Source organism: Stegodyphus dumicola, chromosome 1 (genome assembly GCF_044657685.1).
Source record: "Stegodyphus dumicola isolate Sdum_Otavi_A_Nest chromosome 1, ASM4465768v1".
Classification (NCBI taxonomy): Eukaryota; Metazoa; Arthropoda; class Arachnida; order Araneae; family Eresidae; genus Stegodyphus; species Stegodyphus dumicola.
The window spans coordinates 263,850,396-263,868,457 of NC_140768.1; the positions used below are offsets into that span (position 1 = coordinate 263,850,396).

An 18,062-nucleotide genomic window follows, 5' to 3' on the forward strand; every position below is an offset into this window, starting at 1 on the left:
ATATAACATTAAATTTATTCATATGCATAAAATGAAATTTTTTAATTTAGACAAAAAGCATTAAATTTGTTTATTCTTAAAAATATGTAAATTAAGAAACTTTCTCATAAATGTTTATGAGAAACTTTCTGTGTGAGAAAATGAGTGATATGTAAATTTAATATCAGGATAATTATTATTTACAAATCTGTAAGTAGTTTATTATCATCTGATGATAAATAAAGTAAAAATTTATCATTGGCTATATGTAATAAAATACAGGTTTAAGGGAAAAAAATATAAATTATACATGAAAATCTCCTCTCTATAGTTAAAAAAATATCTAAACAAAAGAGAGAAAAAATCTATAGGAGTATAACTTAGCTGTGAAAACAAGAAAAAATATACAGCTAATAAAAAATGCACAGCTTTTTTAATTACAAAATATATGAATGCCCATGCAAAATAATGTGATTCAATGTAAATTTTATTCATTATAAAAGTCATATAAAAAATTCTAATTCATTATCTTTAATTCTTATTTCATTAAATAATACAAATAAAAGCTCAATTTAGGCACTTTGTTTTTTGAAGACTGATAAAAAAAGAATCTGTGTATTATTTTTCGAAGAAGGAAAAATGTTAATTATTTGTAAATATATAAATTGAATAATAAAAATCTAAAATAAATAAAAATCTTTCATTAAATAATAAAAATCTAAAAGTTATTTATTTTGCCATTCACATTAAAAGTAAGAAGTATGTACCATATTTGAATAAACTTTATGAGAACTGATGTCAACCATGTAAAAATATATTGGAAATTTCATTGACTTGTATCAAGTATGCATATTAAATTTTCATGTGTAATGTTTTGATCTATTAAAAAAGTTGTATTCCATATCTCATTTACCCTTATTATTTACTTATATTTGCCAGATTTTCAAACGTTTAAAGCTACTTTTTAACTTTTATTTTTGTTTAATTGAATAAAAAATATTAATTTTCTAAGATACATATATACAAATATATTTGTTGAAAGGTCTATTGAAAAAAGGCTTATACCCCCTGATGAAGCCTTGTTTGAATCATCAGTAATTAATTATTATTAATAATTTCATTCAAATTGAAGTTAAAATTGTTTTCTGTGTATATGTATATTTGGGGGGGGGGCATTAACTAAATTTACAATAGTTTTTAACACCATTATTTCTACAAATAATCCAAGTTTAACAGTGTACAATTTTATAAATTATTTAAAAAATTTCTGCCATTAAATAAATTTACAATAGTATGTCACAGACTTTTATTTCTCCAAATAACCCAGGTTTCTTAATCTACAATTTTATAAATTAAATTACTTTAATGTTAGCCAACTTAGTGCCAACTTTAGCCTTTATTGTCCATATTATGACTCTAAAAAAAGTAATTGTCTATTAGAATTTTTAATACTTTTGATACAGTTAAAATATATGCATCATCTTATGCACTATTGTCCAAATTTTACAAGCACATTTTTTGCAATAATTCAAAATAGCTGCCATGAGTATGTTATTAATTACATCATATAATTTAGAGACTGGCACATATAGTGTAAGGATCTAGTGGTTGTTACAATAGGATATATTTTAAAGAAAACATAAAAGTCACTGTCACTAAAAATTTAATTCATGTGTAGGAATTTAAAAAAAAAAAAAAAAAAAAAAAAAGTTGTAGTCTTTTCATTATCTTTAACATACTACATTTTCTGTACCATGAAATTATAAAATTGTAATACTGACCGAACTCTATTTTGCTGTTAACTCGATTAAGATCAGTATTAATTGTAATAATTATTATGAGCTATGATATTTTATTTATAACTTGAAACTCAAGTTTCCACAAAAACCCTTGAATAAATTCTGAAACGGAATTATAAGTAAATTTCCGACAACTTCTGAAATGGCATTAATTGTTCTTCTGCCATTGAGCACCACATACTTATATGAAATGAACCTTTTTTAGCTTTAACTCTTCTTAAATCCAAATAGCTTTCAGTGCTGGAAAATGATGAAGTTGCTTTACGACCAGCAATGTCAAATATTGTGCCGAGAGATATAATTTGCCATGTAGTGAAAGGCAAGTGAATCCAACTCATTAAAACGCAATTGTCTATCATTTAACATTTGTATATAGGGAAACAAATCCTAAAACTACTTCTTTTCATATGTATGTTGTTATTTAGCAAGGATATAAATTATTTATAAAAAAATATTTATTTCTATATCTTTATTTTACATTTAATAAATGGAGTAGCAGAAAAATTTCAGTGATTAAAAGGAGTCATAAATGAAGAAAGTTTTAAAAGTGCTGGTTTAGACAATGGATTGAGATAAAGTCATCAGTAATCTTGAGAGTGGTCAGTCTCATGTGAAGGTCATTCAATGGTTAAAGTTGAGGTTATGGCACTAGTTCCCAAGTATGGATGCATTCACCAGAATTGCAATTAAGAAACAAGGCACCTGCAGAGGATTGATATGCGGTATTAAATATGCAAAGCCCTAGAGAGCTCTCTCAAGATTTCGCTGCTGCATCTAGAAAGACAGTTTTCATGCTAACAATATACAGATACTAAGCAAAGCAGATCCTTTAACCCAGAAACCAGCAGTATTTGTCTGATCACCCTTGAAATCAATAGTTTTATTCAAAAGCTGTAGTTGCTTTTTTGCCCAATTTAAAATTTTGCATTGGCATGTTTCTTGTTCAGTTTGATATTATTTCAACAGAACTGTAACATTGTAGAGGCTATTAGGCATTTTATTTCAGATCAGGAGACATGAAATATGCAGTACCCTAATAGGGCAACTGAGTAGGCCAGGACCCATTTGCCAGTCCTGATAGTGACTTGATTATCCACAACCTTTTTTTTTTTAGTTTGGGTACCACTTGTAGAGACATTTCTATGAGCAAGATATGTGAAAAATGAGCGTTGTCATAGCCAGGATTCGAACTCTTTACCTTCCAATATATTAACTTAATTATCATGGGTCAGTATGGAATAACCACTTAAACCTAAAGCTACTGGCTCAGTTTTTATTTGATATTTGATTAAAGCTATTTTATTCTTGTGTTCATTAATAACTACACATTAATGAATTATTAAAAGTAATGTCATTTATGATGGGGTTTCTTATGCTGTCAATGTAGACAATACTGTTCTATTATTTGTGACTATATTACTATCAGTAACACTTTGTCCACAAAAGTCCTTATCCAGCCTTTGCTTCTGAAATCTTGATCATAGACATATATTTACAGTTATAAAAATATTTTAAATGATGCAAATATTCTTCGGTCAGTATTACAATGTTTTGGCAGTTTCAGTCTTTTTTTTAAATAAATCAATTTTGTATAAATTACAAAACTAAACATTTTAAACATGCTGCCAGTATCTATACTCATTATAAAAAGCACAATATGAGACATTGATTCACATACGACTGATTTTGACTGAGATCCTTAAAGTTTAACATCATATTCAGAGGCTATACACAAACTGAAGAACAACGTATTTGCATAAATTAAAAATATTTCTAATTTAATGAATTTTTAGATTATATAATAAAACTCCATGAGAGTATTAATAACTTATTTCTAACATTTGAAAACTTATAAATTATTCTTGAGAATATTCTTTTAGTATAATAATTGTAATTATAAAATAAAGAACATTATATGCTAATAAATTGCATTTAAGGACACACACACATACACAAAAAAAAAAAGGTTTCAGATTTTAACAGTTGCCCAAAGGGGTTGTTAAGTTTTTGTATGCTCTCACTGAGCTTGCAGTCTGCTGTTACACTCACTCCTACTACTTTTCAGCTTTATTATCAAGCATCACTTTCTTCACACGCCATATACAATTAAACAGCAAAATTAAAAAATTTTTAAAGTGATATAAGCAGCATATTGTTTAGAATTCCCAATGCAGCATAAGTGGTGGCATATATTTTCTTGTCTTCTCCAAGTCTTTTCTCAGTACATCATATCAATGTTCAGTTTTCTTACTAAGATGACTTTACAAAATTTTGTCTTTTTATTATTAAATTTATTTTTTGTTTACTTTATTTAAAATATCACATTCTTGGCACTATTGCCACATAACATTTGATCCAACAGCAAAATCACAAAATACTTATTCTAGAGATATAATTAATATCTCTAGAATTTCGAATAGACAGTTTCGCTTGCTGTAGTTAAAAATCTTTTATTCTGTTCAGTGTTACCATTTCTGAGTTTGTTAATAAAAAATTCATTAAAGTTTTACAAAATATGAAGTAAACAAAAAAAAAATTCTATATTCAGGTGGAGGACTATGTTATTCAAAAATTTTATGGCTTTAGGCACCGCTGTTTTTCACAGTGCAAGAAACATACCTACATTCATGCAGATTCTCATTATTTAATTTCTTTAAATATAATACAGAGCGATAATATTTGGTGGCAACAGTTTGAAAAGTGAAACGGACACTTGTAGTGAAACAACACAAAATGCCCTTTCGAGACTAATAGACCTGGGCTAATGCCACTTGATTAATTCTAATGCTAGGAAAAAACTTGATTAATTCTAATTTATTTATTAATTTGCCTTTGAGGAAAGTTGAAAATTATGTCAAAAACTGCAGATTTTGAAATTAAATGTCTCATCTAATTTTTGTTGTGTGGTAGTCAAACTTTTTATAACATTTTCTTAACTATTGAGTATACAGACCAGGAGAATTTAATTTCTTATTTGAATCAAATATTTTGTTTTTCAAATTTTTAAATTCAAAGATAGGAATCTTTGTGTTATTTAAAACATTTTTATAGCTGAAGTATATGCCTATAACCAACAGTTGCATAAACAAAAGCCATGTAAGGACTCTTATAGATGAAATATGTAAAATTGATCATCCTTAATTAAACATAGCAAATGTGCTTTAACATTTTACATGTCTAGAATCTATTTTCTCAATGCCTGAAAATGAGGAATGTGTCATTTGAAATGAATTAATTGAAAGCTTATTAAAAAATAAAAAATTAGTAGATTACTATTTTTTAGCATCCGTTAAATGCAGCATGTACTGATATTTTTAATAAATATATCAATCAGTTTAATTAGCAAATTTAAATTATTTCAGCAAAAATGTTATTGAATACTAAGGTTAATTTATTCATAGAATAGAAAAGAGTTATAGATCTATAGTAATATCTAATGTACTTCATAGAATAATTATAAATAAAAACGATTCATAAAAAATTAAATAAAGGATAAACTTCAAAGAAATTCCCAGATTTGTAAAACTACAGAAAAGAATTTAAGAATTAAATTTTATAATAGGTGGATGTTTAAATAACTGAATTAAAAAATTACACTATATATATAGCCGCAGAAGTAATTTTGACATCCATATATTTTTAATTTTCATTGAAAAAATTGTACCCTTTCAGTACCTATAAGAAAACTACCAAAGAATGAAATAATACAAGGCTGGCTTTTATAATCCTTTCTTCACTAAACATAACTACTAAATCAGCTAGGTATTATTACATAGTCACTGGATATCATAGCATACAGAATTTTATCCAGTGTCAGTGGATATTACAGGATTCATACCAAAATAAGTACCTTTAAGATGAGAGAAGGCATTTTAGTGAAAAGAAACATGCATCAGAAAGACACAAGTTACTTCGAAATATTTTAGTGTGAAGATATAAAACTGTACACATATAAATTTCAGAGCAAAAAGCATATATGCTACTTTGTTATTTATACCAAAATTTTGTCTGAAGATTTAGTTTTGTTATTGTGAGATAATAATATATAAACTTCAAATGCATATCAACAAAGTACTTCATTTCTAGCTTTCATCGTGACATACCAAACTAAAATTGTCTAAATACTTAGTGTTCATTTAAAGAGCAGATTCATTCATACTAACTTATAGTACTTTTATTTTCAGTCTAAATATGTCTCTCTTCTTGACTATGAATTATTTTTTAACCCTGAAATGAATGGCATTTCAAAAGTTTTAAAAAATTTTAATGGCACTACCTGTTTATTTGACAGTGCCTCTGCATTTTATCAAATTTTAATTAAAATATTCAATTTCAGATTACAAATTCCTAAAAATACACAAATACAATTGTATGCTAATAGTATTCAAATATAGTTAAAACTTCATTATAAGGATAATCCTTTGTAGTAACACATTTTTAAAAAGCTCAATAAATGTGTACAATTCCAATTTTTGAGTTCATTGCTCACAATGTCAATCTGAAATATCAATGTCATTCATACAATCACCCAAAGTTTATATTATTATTATTTATTTGTGTTTATGATAAGATGATATTTGTTATGAGTTGATATTTGTTAGGTTAACAATTTCAGCATTCTTAGAAAATTTTCCATTATTATCTTACTCCTAACTGTTCCCCTAACTTATTATTCCCTTTGTTTGTGATTAGCCATTGCTCCCTTCATTCACAGACTCGGTACAATCAAAGCAAAGGTTTTTTAAAATGAGTGTTAAAATGTGGACTTTGTAAATGGCTTGAATCACGACATGTGTTGTAAGAATATGGACTTCTCCAATTTAATTTAATTCTTCAAAGAAAAACAACGAAATACCTATTGTTGACTCATCATTTTTAAAATCGAGACATTGACATTCATGATAAATTATAATATGCTAGTGTAAATTACTATATTTTGATTTGTGAGTCACATAATTCTCACAGCACTAATTTAAACAGATTCACAGGCAATGAATGCTAATAAAATTTTCAAATTTTCATTTAATAGCAAAAATCACAATTTCAGCACAATATCTCAAACTAATGTTTATGTTAATGTGTGTATTTTTAGACATAATTGCAACATCTGATATTATTGAGAAACATTTCAAAAATTCATAATGTGCTCTTCAGCTTCTGAAATCACTATAAAAATAATAGCATATTATTGATTTCTCCAATTACTGTTTAATTAAATTAAAATTTCTATGCTATACAAAAAAAAAAAAAAAAAAAAAAAAAAATTAATGGAATGCTATAATAATTTGAAAATTATAAATTAAATGTCAATAGTTATTACAAAATGTTTGCTTTTCTTCTCTGCATTGTTGTGTAAATTGACATTTACATTGTTCTAATTCCTCTCTCCTCGTGTGAATACAAGTTTCCCTTAAAACGTCCTCCATGAAAGCATCCACACCCTTAAGGAGATAGCCCACTCGAACTTTGCCATATTAAAAAAATCTGATGTGTACACCACATGACTTCCTTGTACGGAATATTAAATTGTACGCATTTTTTCTTGCATTTCATTTAAACTTATTAGATTGAATTAAACCAACTTCGCCAACACCACATAAACCACAATAGAATAAATGCATTCTTTAAAATTCACTTTGTTTACCATAGCGACACTCTGGCACTAGGTTTACTTAACAGTATTATATTTCATTCATATTATAACTCAGAATGCACAAAATGAATATCATTTAAAGAATTATCTAATCGTTGCCACATGTTCTATTCAAATACTATAATAAAGCTAGAACTATGTATAAAAGAAATTAAGCAAATAAAACAAAAAAGAAACAGTTTTTCGCAGACGATTGAGTATTTCTCATTTAATTAATTAAGTTCTTATATCGCGAGAAGGCAAAAATACATAAAAACTCAAAATATCTATATTAAAAATTACAAAGTAAATCTCAAACGCTTATTTCCTCGAAAAAATTCCAGAAAGAATTAAGCATGATTTAATTGGCAATAATAAATGAATGCGTTATCTTTGTTGTTGCGAAGCTAAGTTTCTCTAGATTGGCAACAAATCCGCTATCCTGCTGTTTCAAATGTAAACAAGAGCAATCGCCGCCATCAAAAACATTATTAGGCTTAGCGGCGCTAAAACAATTTTAAAATTGTTGATAATTCTAAAAATATTGCACACAGATTTACTAAAGGCATAAAATCCTTAACCGGAAGATAAAAACAATATAATTCAATCATTTTTAAAGAAAAAAATGTACAATTTACAAACATATAAGAGTAAAGAAACTGAGATCACTGAGCCGGGTAATAGAGTGGATATATATATAAATATATTTATATACGTTTGGTGCGGCCAATTGCAACCAAAATACGAAGTGCACATTTACATGTTATAGCAGTCCTATATACAAAATTTCAACGTTCTGAGGCTACTCGTTTTTGAGTTATGCGAGATACGTTCGTACAGACGCCACGAAAAATTCTCTTCAGAATTAATTTTAAAGCAGTTTTATAATTTTTTTGAAGGAAAAGAGTCTTTTATTCTGTCCTTACGTACAGATATCACGCAAAAACATCGTTAAATTGCATTCGATAGCGGTCAAAATGGATATTTTCGTTGAAATATGCTGCCTGAAACATTTTGCGATTACAATACTTCCTTTTTTCTTCGTACAAGGAAGTAAAAAATACTCAATCTTAATTCCTTCCTTGTATGTATTAAATCAATATTTATAGAATTACTTTATCCAGTTTTGTAAAGGTCAACTTATAATGAAATTTGAGTGTAAATGTATTATTTTATGTCAGCTATTTATGAAAAATGCAATGTAACAAAATTAGGGAAATCGTCTTCTAGTTGTGATCTGAGTATATTTACCAGCACTGAAAGTTTTGCAAAATTTTTAATTGTAATTTTAAATATGAATACTCTTAAGTGTAAATAAAATTTTGCATAGCAAGTGCTACAAGTATTTAACAATAGTAATCTCACAAATACTTTAAACCCTAAACTTATATATGCAAGTTATATACCAACTTGTTGCGATATTTTGTACACACTTCATATGGATATTCTAAAAGGATGTATAATAAAACCTAAATTTTCTTTTAAATGCATTCAGACAAATGAAGAAATTACACATAATTAATGAAAATTTTATTGCTATTTTAAAATTTGAAGAATTTTTATGTTACGTCAACTTTAAAAATTGTAAATAAATATCCTAGATTTTTTCCAGTTACAAATTATTTCATAACCCATGCAATTAATTCATTTAATATTCAGCCAAAGAAAATGTTTCACAAAAGCATATATATGAAATATGTATACAGTAATTATTGAATTCCTCTTTTGATTATGTTATGTGCAAATATGAACAATAAAAGTACTGGGATGAATTAAAAAGAAATTCTGTGACTGTTCTCATCAAAAATATTAGCATGCTATACTTTTTCCACATTACCATTATTAATAAGCTTCATAGTGATAAATAAATATGAAATATTAGAGTTAATAAGAATACTTCATTAACCCCTTAACTGCCTCGGGCGTATATATACGCCTTGCTCAGCCGATGCGTTAACTGCCCCAGGCGTATGCATACGTCCTTCCAAACTGCTATCATTTGCTTTGCGCTGCTACACCTAAAATTATTCGCAAAGTTAACGCATCGGCTGAGCAAGGCGTATATATACGCCCGCGGCAGTTAAGGGGTTAATAAACACAAACATGAAGCTTTGTTATACAAGCCTATCAAGTTTATGCTTCATACAATTCAGAATTTTCCTTACAGAACCGATGGTGTGAAGATTTTTTTTTTTTTTTTTTTTTCCCTTCTCCCACAGCATCAGTTCCATAAAAGAAAATTTGGTTTCTTAGTCACAAAATAGAAAAAGTATAATATTTTTTTGCTGTTTTATACATTTTTCCATTTTAAAATTACATGGACTGCATAAAATATTGTACAAAAATACTTATATAAATCTAAGAAAAGAAACAGATAAACATAACAAAATGCTTACGCATAACAAAAAACAACCATAGATTAAAAGACATACATTTAAACAATCAAAATTAGACTGATTCTGATCTAAAGTATTTTAAAATATTATTTCGCAGTTTGACTTTGTTGATAAAACAAAATATACTACCATTTCAGTATTTTTCACATAAGACATTCTTACACAGCAAAAAGTAAAATAAAAGTTTAACTGAAATATACATGAATATAATACTACACAATAAGAAAAATCCGAATGATGCCCATGAACATCATTTCGAATTACATTATTTTTATGACTTGCAAATTGAGATGGCAGTACCTGAATGAAAAAAAAAAAAAAAAAAAAAAAAAAAAATGTTTCAGAGAGTACAACTTTACAGACAAAATGTTAAAGTTGTCACTTCATAATTTGATAATTTATTCTGGAAGTCCATTATCGTTTCCAGCTTGCCGTTCAGTAATTACATTCTGAATCTTTCGTAAAGTCAGATCTTCACTCAACTGCTTGGGAGGAACTTCATTATCACTATCATCTTGTAACAACCGTTTCACTGCTTTCTTCTCTCCCATTTTTACAAAATTATTAATGGCTCGTAAATCCTGTAAAACAAAAGTTTTTCACTGCATTATTTGATGATAATTTATTCAAAATATTCAATACAAATGGTTGGACAAAAATATACACACTTTATAAACTGCAAGTTTGAAATAAAATGTTTTTTTCTTGCAAAAGCTGTTTGTGGCATTGATGTGTTTGTTCACTAATGCCATCTGTAAAACATCTTCAATACGTTGCAAATGTCATTTGTCATTGAGACAATGTTCTGTGCAGTTGTGAGTGCATCATATCGGAGCTAAATGAATTCGAATGCGGGAAAATAGTTGGGGCTTGTATGATGGGTGCTTCCATATACAAGGTAGCTGAAGTGTTTGGTATTTCAAGAGGCACAGTATTTAATATTTTTAACTCATACAGGAAAACCAGAAAAATCACATCCATTAAATCACAGCGCAGATGAAAATGTATGTTGAGTGATCATGACAGATGATGAATAAAGAGGACTGTGATGAAAAATAAGAGGACTACAGCCACAAAAGTTATTGCTGAACTAAATGTCACACTCACAAACCTTGTCAGCACCAAAACAATATGAAGAGACCTCCACAAGCAGGATATTTTGGGCATGCTGCAATTCAAAAGCCGCTCATCAGTGATCAAAACGCCTGCAAGAGAAAAAAGTGGTGCCAAAGTCATAAAACCTAGACTGTAAAGCAATGGAAGATAGTCATTTGGTTGGACGAGTCTTGCTTCGCACTGTTTCCGACTTCAGGTCATATTTATGTCTGGCAAATTACCATGCAAGGTCACATTACTGCCAAGGATTATGTGACCATTTTGGCTGATCACGTTCATCCCATGCTACAAATTTTGTTCCCCAGTAGTGATGCCCTATTCTAAGATGACAGAGCTCCTGTTCACTGAACTCATATCATCCAGGATTGGTTTTCTGAGCATGAGGGTGAACTTTTTTTACATCTACCATGGCCACCACAGTCACCAGATATCAATATTATTGAGCCTGTCTGGGTTATTTTGGAGAGAAATCCACATGAGTGCTATCCACTGCCATAATCCTTCACTGAACATGCCAACATTTTACAGGAAGAGTAGCACAAGATTCCCTTGCAAAGTATAGAAGACCTCTATTTATCCATTCCGAGAAGACTGCAAGCTGTTTTGAATGCCAACAGTTTTCCTACACCGTATTAATCAGAGCAATATGTTTTTATTTTGGTGTTTTCATATTTTTATCCAACCCCTGTATAATAAAATTAAATTGTACTTGATATACAATTAAAACAGTACATCTGAAAATTTTTTTGGAATAATAGCTTCATAAGATATAACAATTTAAAATCAAGATTTTTTTTTAGAACAGGTGCAATTATTATAAAGAACATTTATTAAGTTCCTGAAATCTAAATTAAATAATATATTTTTGCATTATGCATGTATATAATTTACAGCTTCTACAGGCTTTAAATTAACATATCATTGTAATGGCATCTTTAGTTGCTTCTTTATGGAATTACAATAGCAGCAACAAAAAATAATATTTAATATTTAACGAATGGATCTTTTTTCTTGACCCTCTGAGCAGCATGGCACTTTGGCTTTACTTACAAAATACTGTATTAACCGTCTTCAAAATAACCGTTTAACCTTTCTTCAGACATCTACATGAGAAACATAAATTTAAAATAGATAATATTTCAGTATCATACATTAAACGAATACCATACATGTAAATTAAAAACTTATTTTCCTAATTCTTTCGTACAATTTTTACTCTTTTTATTCAGAATAAAATGCCGCTCGGATGGCTAGTGACTCTGATAGCCGTAGCAAAGCATCCGGGTTCGAGTCCCGGAGAAGGCATGGATGAGAACTGTTAATTTATCTTTCGACCTACTGTTGGTGGCTTTGTGAGCTGGTGAAAAACACTGGCATGGCTACCTTTATGGCTCTTAGGTATTGTACTATTCTCTTCACAAATAATATTAAAAAGAAAAGAGAATTATAAGAATTATAAGAAACAAGAAATTTTATAAGAACAAAATTTTCTAAGATCAATATTACATCTTTACATCCAAAGGGTATTATTAACCAAACTGGTGATTAAACAGGAAATGCACAAATTCACATATGCACAGACATACACGTGGTGCAAGCATGCATATATTGGCTATTATTGCATGTATGCTCAAAAAACATCAAAAACACAGTAATTTTAATAAATATTGAAACCAGAAGTGAAGTTAATCAAAAAGCATCTTTAATTTTTGCGCAAACAATATAAATTGTAACAGTAAAACAAGCACAAACAGTAAATAAAAACCAAACACAAATAGTATAAACTATCAGGCAGTCTATAATTACACACACATAGTCTATAATTATCACATATATATAAGGAATTACACACATATATATAAGGAAGAAGGGAAGCTTGAAACCTGGTAAGAGTCGTTAAAAACATTTGTATGACATATCTGCATTTGTCAGCATTTTTTACATTATACTATCAAAACTCAAGAAACACTATGTAATATGAGTGATAAAGTAAATTTTAAAATATTTAAAAAAAACCTATCCAAATTAGAGAAAAATGAAAAATGTGTACAAAAAGATGTTTTTGTTAATCTTCTCTGTTCAAAGCTCTAAACAGAACTTGTCAAGGGAAAGTGCTTAAAGCCTCCAATCAAGTTGATTAACTAGATCATGCAAACATGTTTTTTGCCTGATAAATCCATTGATACTTCAAATGGTATTAATCAAACTCCAATTTCCTTACAAATTTAAACTACAAATGTTTTTAATGACTTTTACTAGGTTTCAAACTTCCTTTCTTCTTTAAATTCATTTTGAACAATCAGCAGCTAAAAGAGCGTTTTTAGACTAGCTTTGTCATTCGATTTTTAAATTCTTTTTACTACTATTTTACATATATATATATATGCATGTGTTAGAAATGTTATCCTTCATGACCGACAGATGGTGCTATTTTTCTTTACTGTGACAAACTTCTTCTATTCACATTCCTGTCATAAATTTTCATAATGTGTAAACCTTGTTGATCTTCTTCATTATATATTCAAGTTAAAATGTCATTTGCACTAGTGTACATATGTACCCCTAGAATTAAGAAAGTTTCAGCCATTTTTTGAAGCTGAGATATCAAGGTAAGATACTCTCTACATATATAAAAAATAAATAAACTTACCTTTCCTGGACTCTTGTTAAAGAAACATGATAGTGGTTTTCCAGGTGATGGAGGAAAATTTGTATTTGTCATGGGTGCAATGTAAACTGAATGTTTATTAGAAACTCTTCTCCAGGGTGACAGGGGATTAGCATTCAGTCTGGGAAGAGGTGACAATGGAGGAGATTCCAGCTAAAAATAAAAGTTGAATTTATTATATAAACAAATTTATTTTATGACAATATGCATGCATCATTCATTATATTCCAAAAAATCAGTTTTTAAAAATCAAATGGTATATAAAAATGTTTTGAGGCTAATAACTGTTTTAGGAACCTGTATATATATAAAGAAAGGTGTCTAAGTATTAGACGACACTTACACTGCTAACAGTTTACTGGCACCTTTTGGAACTGAAATATAATTTTAATAACAGAAGATCAGTTAAACTTTTAATCTTTTTTTTTTATTATTTGACAACTACATAACATTTTGATGTTCTCTGCAGCTTCTCTTGCTTCCATATGAACTCTGCTAAAAAAAGAAGACAACTTCATACAAACCAATTTTTATCTCTTTTTCTTACACTCTATCTGCATTTGTCAGCATTTTTTTCATCATATATTTTTTGCCATGTACAGTTTTACTGTATGAGAACTGGAATACTTGTTTATTTTTGGCAAAATATCAAATGCCCGGAAACAAAATATAAAGAAGCATTTTTACAATTTTTCCCTCTCCTCTTGAAGAGGACAGGCCTATATCTGATAACCCTCGACACCTACCACCACATCAAGCAACTAGTTTACTTCTAGAGATGGATTTGCATCTGATTGAATTCGAAACTTATGGTTTTATTCAAAATCAATACCAAAATAAAATAGTCTTTTTTGCTAATTTTAAATCAAGAAATAAATGTTGCATTATTATAGGAAACTAACTTTTCTGAAGAGAATACAATGATTACAGAAAGCAAGCATCAGTGGCAATGCACATGATAACGGATAGATAATATCAAAGACAATTCCACTTGAAAAATTTTGTTTTGGAAAAAAATACTTTGGTTTTTAAATCAGCAGTTTAAGAGGACAGATACTGAAAATAATTGACTGTTATGTTGCTTTAGTATTTGAATTGACTGTTATGTTGCTTTAGTATTTGAAATGACTGTTATGTCGCTTTAGTATTTGAATTGACTGTTATGTAGCTTTAGTATTTGAAATGACTGTTATGTTGCTTTAGCATTTGAATCCAACAACAGTTGAAGTATTACAATTGCTGCATAGCTAGTCAAGAGTTGGTGCTAGATTTTAATCTGTGATACACATAGCATAATATCAAACATTAGCATTTTTGCAATAAAATTCAGTGGATTACATTGATAAGAAAAAGAGAATGAAATACTCATAAAAGAAATTAACTACTTACCCCATTATTGGTTTGTGAGAATTTATAAGCAAACCTCTGAATTTTTGGCACATAAACCTAAAAATATTGAAATGCAGATGAAATTTCTAACACAAAAATATTCAAAATGTATTTTAATGTTTTGAATTGTTACAAAACATAGGATTACTTAGGCAGAATATTAATGTGTATTTCAGATTACTTAAACATAATAATAAATAATGAATTGAACTTGTGTGATCACTCTCATGTAAATTTGTATAACAGAAATCAGACCATCTATAGTTGTAAAACTCATTAATATCAAAATAATGGAACAATAAATAGACACTCATACCCTAACAATACTCACTGACAGAAGTTAAACAATGGACAATATACAAGAACGTGAACGGGAGAAAAATAATATAAATTATACCTTATTGTAAAAATTGATAAGATCACCTCGCTCTTCAAATTCAAAATGATTTCCAGTTCCAGCTAGTTTTGTTGGTGTTGGAGGCTGACTACTAGGAAGGGGTACTGGCAAAGTGCTTGATGAACGAATGGTACTTAACTGTTCAGTTCGTTTTGATTCTAGAAAAAGACAATTTTTTATGATGAAATAATTGTCCATCTGATGATTGATAAGAATGTTTAGAACAAATAATGTAATTAATTTTACTCATGAAATATTACAAATTAAAAAATAAATAAATAAATAAATAATTAGAAAATTGCAATAACACAAGGTTTAAGTTCACAAACTAATGCTGAATTCCTACAGTATGATTCAATCAGGTATTAAATAACTGATGAAACTTGACCCTTTTTTTTTTTTTTTTTTTTTTGGCTCAATTACAAATGAAAATGCCTAAATTGTGCCTTTCAAATGCAAACTGTGCTTTTCAAATTCTAATCATAGAGCAACAAAAACTAACACATATAATTACTTGTGATGCAACAATATGTTCCTTTCCTCCATGAAGGCACCAACAAATGTGGGGTATCAATGGGTGATCATTTATATATAGATATCATAATATTAATGTAAACTGAAGGTATAACAACAAAATTTTGAAACACAACAATAAAACAAAGCTACAGCAACTTGTATGATATAGCAATTATACTAAAATCTAATAACCAGCACTACACTATCAAATAATATATATAATTAAGAAACATTAACAGCATACAAAGCATGATCAAGGAAAAATAAAATAGAACAGAGAACACTTGACCTATAGCAGTTTCAATAACAAAAGGAAATTAACATAAATATTATGGTAAATCATACTGAAAGAAAAATTTGAGAAGAGCTTAATTCTCAAATACCACAGAAGAGATATATCCCTCTCATGTCATACCTTCATAATGCATAAATTCAAAAATACCGAAAAATCTCAGCCCCCTGATGATAAATTGTGATTTTAAAGATAAATAATTTCAAAACATAAAAGCTGATATAAGACAATTTTAATTCATACTTCTTATGAATGGTTCATGATTCTAAGATAAGTAAAATATAACAGAAAAATACAAAACCATCTATGTTTTTCTTGGGTCAGTCATAACAGTAGACCAAAATGCTTCTTTAACGCTTTAAATCACCAAATTTTTAACTCAATTTTTGTTACAAAATATTACTTTAATGCAATTTCATTGAAATATTCAAGAGACTTTAAAAAATACCTTTTTCTTCTTTATCAGTGTTTGCATCACTTTTAGAATTTTCAGATGGAACAGGAGAATTTGATCCAGATCCATCTTTACTATTATCACTGTTTCCAGAATTTCTGCGTTTTTTGTTTCCTTTATTAACTAAAAGAACACTTCGATAAACCTGAAAGATCAGTTCATACAAAATAAAATAAACATCAAACTATATTTTAACTTGAATGTTCCCCTACCAAAATATTTTATTTAATAATAATGATAAAAAAATGTTCTGCTAGCTTTCTTCTAACATAATCTAATAAAATTTGTCTAATTAAAAAAATTTTCTAACTTCTTGGAGTTAAAACTCATTAGTCTAAGGAACAAAGGAATTTTAACAGAGGAATTTAATGCTAATTAAATATCATGAATTATCATGAATAAAATATTTAAATTAAATATCATGAATAAAATATTTAATGCTAATTAAATCACAAAGGAATTTAATGCTAATTAAATATCATACTTTTGCATCAGAAGGACTATATCATACAAATCAAAATTAAGAGTTTGCTGTCTCTATATGCACAGAACACATATACAAGACACATTTTACAGTATTACTGACTGCGATTAAGTGCTTACTGCACATATCTATCTCTGTCCCTGTTTAAAAAGAACAATGAAATATTGAATTCACTAAAATCTAAGAAAAATATTTTTTCAAGAAAAATTTAGGAATATTGGTATTTTATATATATATATATATTTTAAAAAAATATAACATTAAAAAGTTAGATCACCTGAGTGATAAAACAAACAAGACCAGAATATTAAAGATACATGCATCTATATTATCACAACTAACTAATGTAACACTTGATATATTCAAACCAGTGTTAAAAGATTGCAAGAGCCTTTAGATATTTATTGTTTTTGTTTAATGGGCAAAATTTAACGTGCATTCATGCTAATACTGTTTAATAATGAATAATATTATTTTACCAAAGATGTAACTTAAATATATCAAAGAGTCTACTATTAAAGATTTCATTAAACATATATTTTGAAATTTAAAATATAAGCTTTTAAAAAATTACAATCAAATCTGAATCTAGTTAACCCCTAAAACAGATTTAAACTAATTAATTACAATGAGTTTGAAAGTTAGGAATTTATTCCCTATCAACTTAAGATATAAAATACAAGATTATATATTTAAAACAGAAATCCCAAATGCAGGATTCGTACACGTTTCTGCACATGGAAATTAAGTATTTTTAACAACCATTAATGAAAAAAATTAAGGACCTATCAAAAAATAGGAGCTGAATAAATTACAATCAATCAACTTATGTCTGAACTTCATTTTTGTAATAACACTCTAAGAATAAAATAGATCTATATGAAACAATTTAATAAACATAACTATAAAACAAATTTGAGAATAAAAAACACTTTATAAA

The 18,062-nt window shown here is 28.0% G+C and overlaps 1 protein-coding gene across 1 annotated transcript in view; it reads right to left on the minus strand.

The window, feature by feature from the left end:
• Window positions 1-1,270: 1,270 nt before the first annotated feature.
• Window positions 1,271-18,062, minus strand: part of LOC118203319 (retinoblastoma-like protein 1) — a 78,582-nt gene continuing 61,790 nt past the window's right edge. Inside the window, exons 20-24 of the mRNA XM_085827590.1 lie at window positions 16,633-16,783; window positions 15,377-15,534; window positions 14,980-15,036; window positions 13,573-13,743; window positions 1,271-10,387 (exon numbers count right to left, since the gene is read on the minus strand). Coding sequence (XP_085683716.1) covers window positions 10,205-10,387; window positions 13,573-13,743; window positions 14,980-15,036; window positions 15,377-15,534; window positions 16,633-16,783 — 720 coding nt within the window. The 3' untranslated portion in view covers window positions 1,271-10,204. The remainder of the gene's footprint in view (window positions 10,388-13,572; window positions 13,744-14,979; window positions 15,037-15,376; window positions 15,535-16,632; window positions 16,784-18,062) is intronic.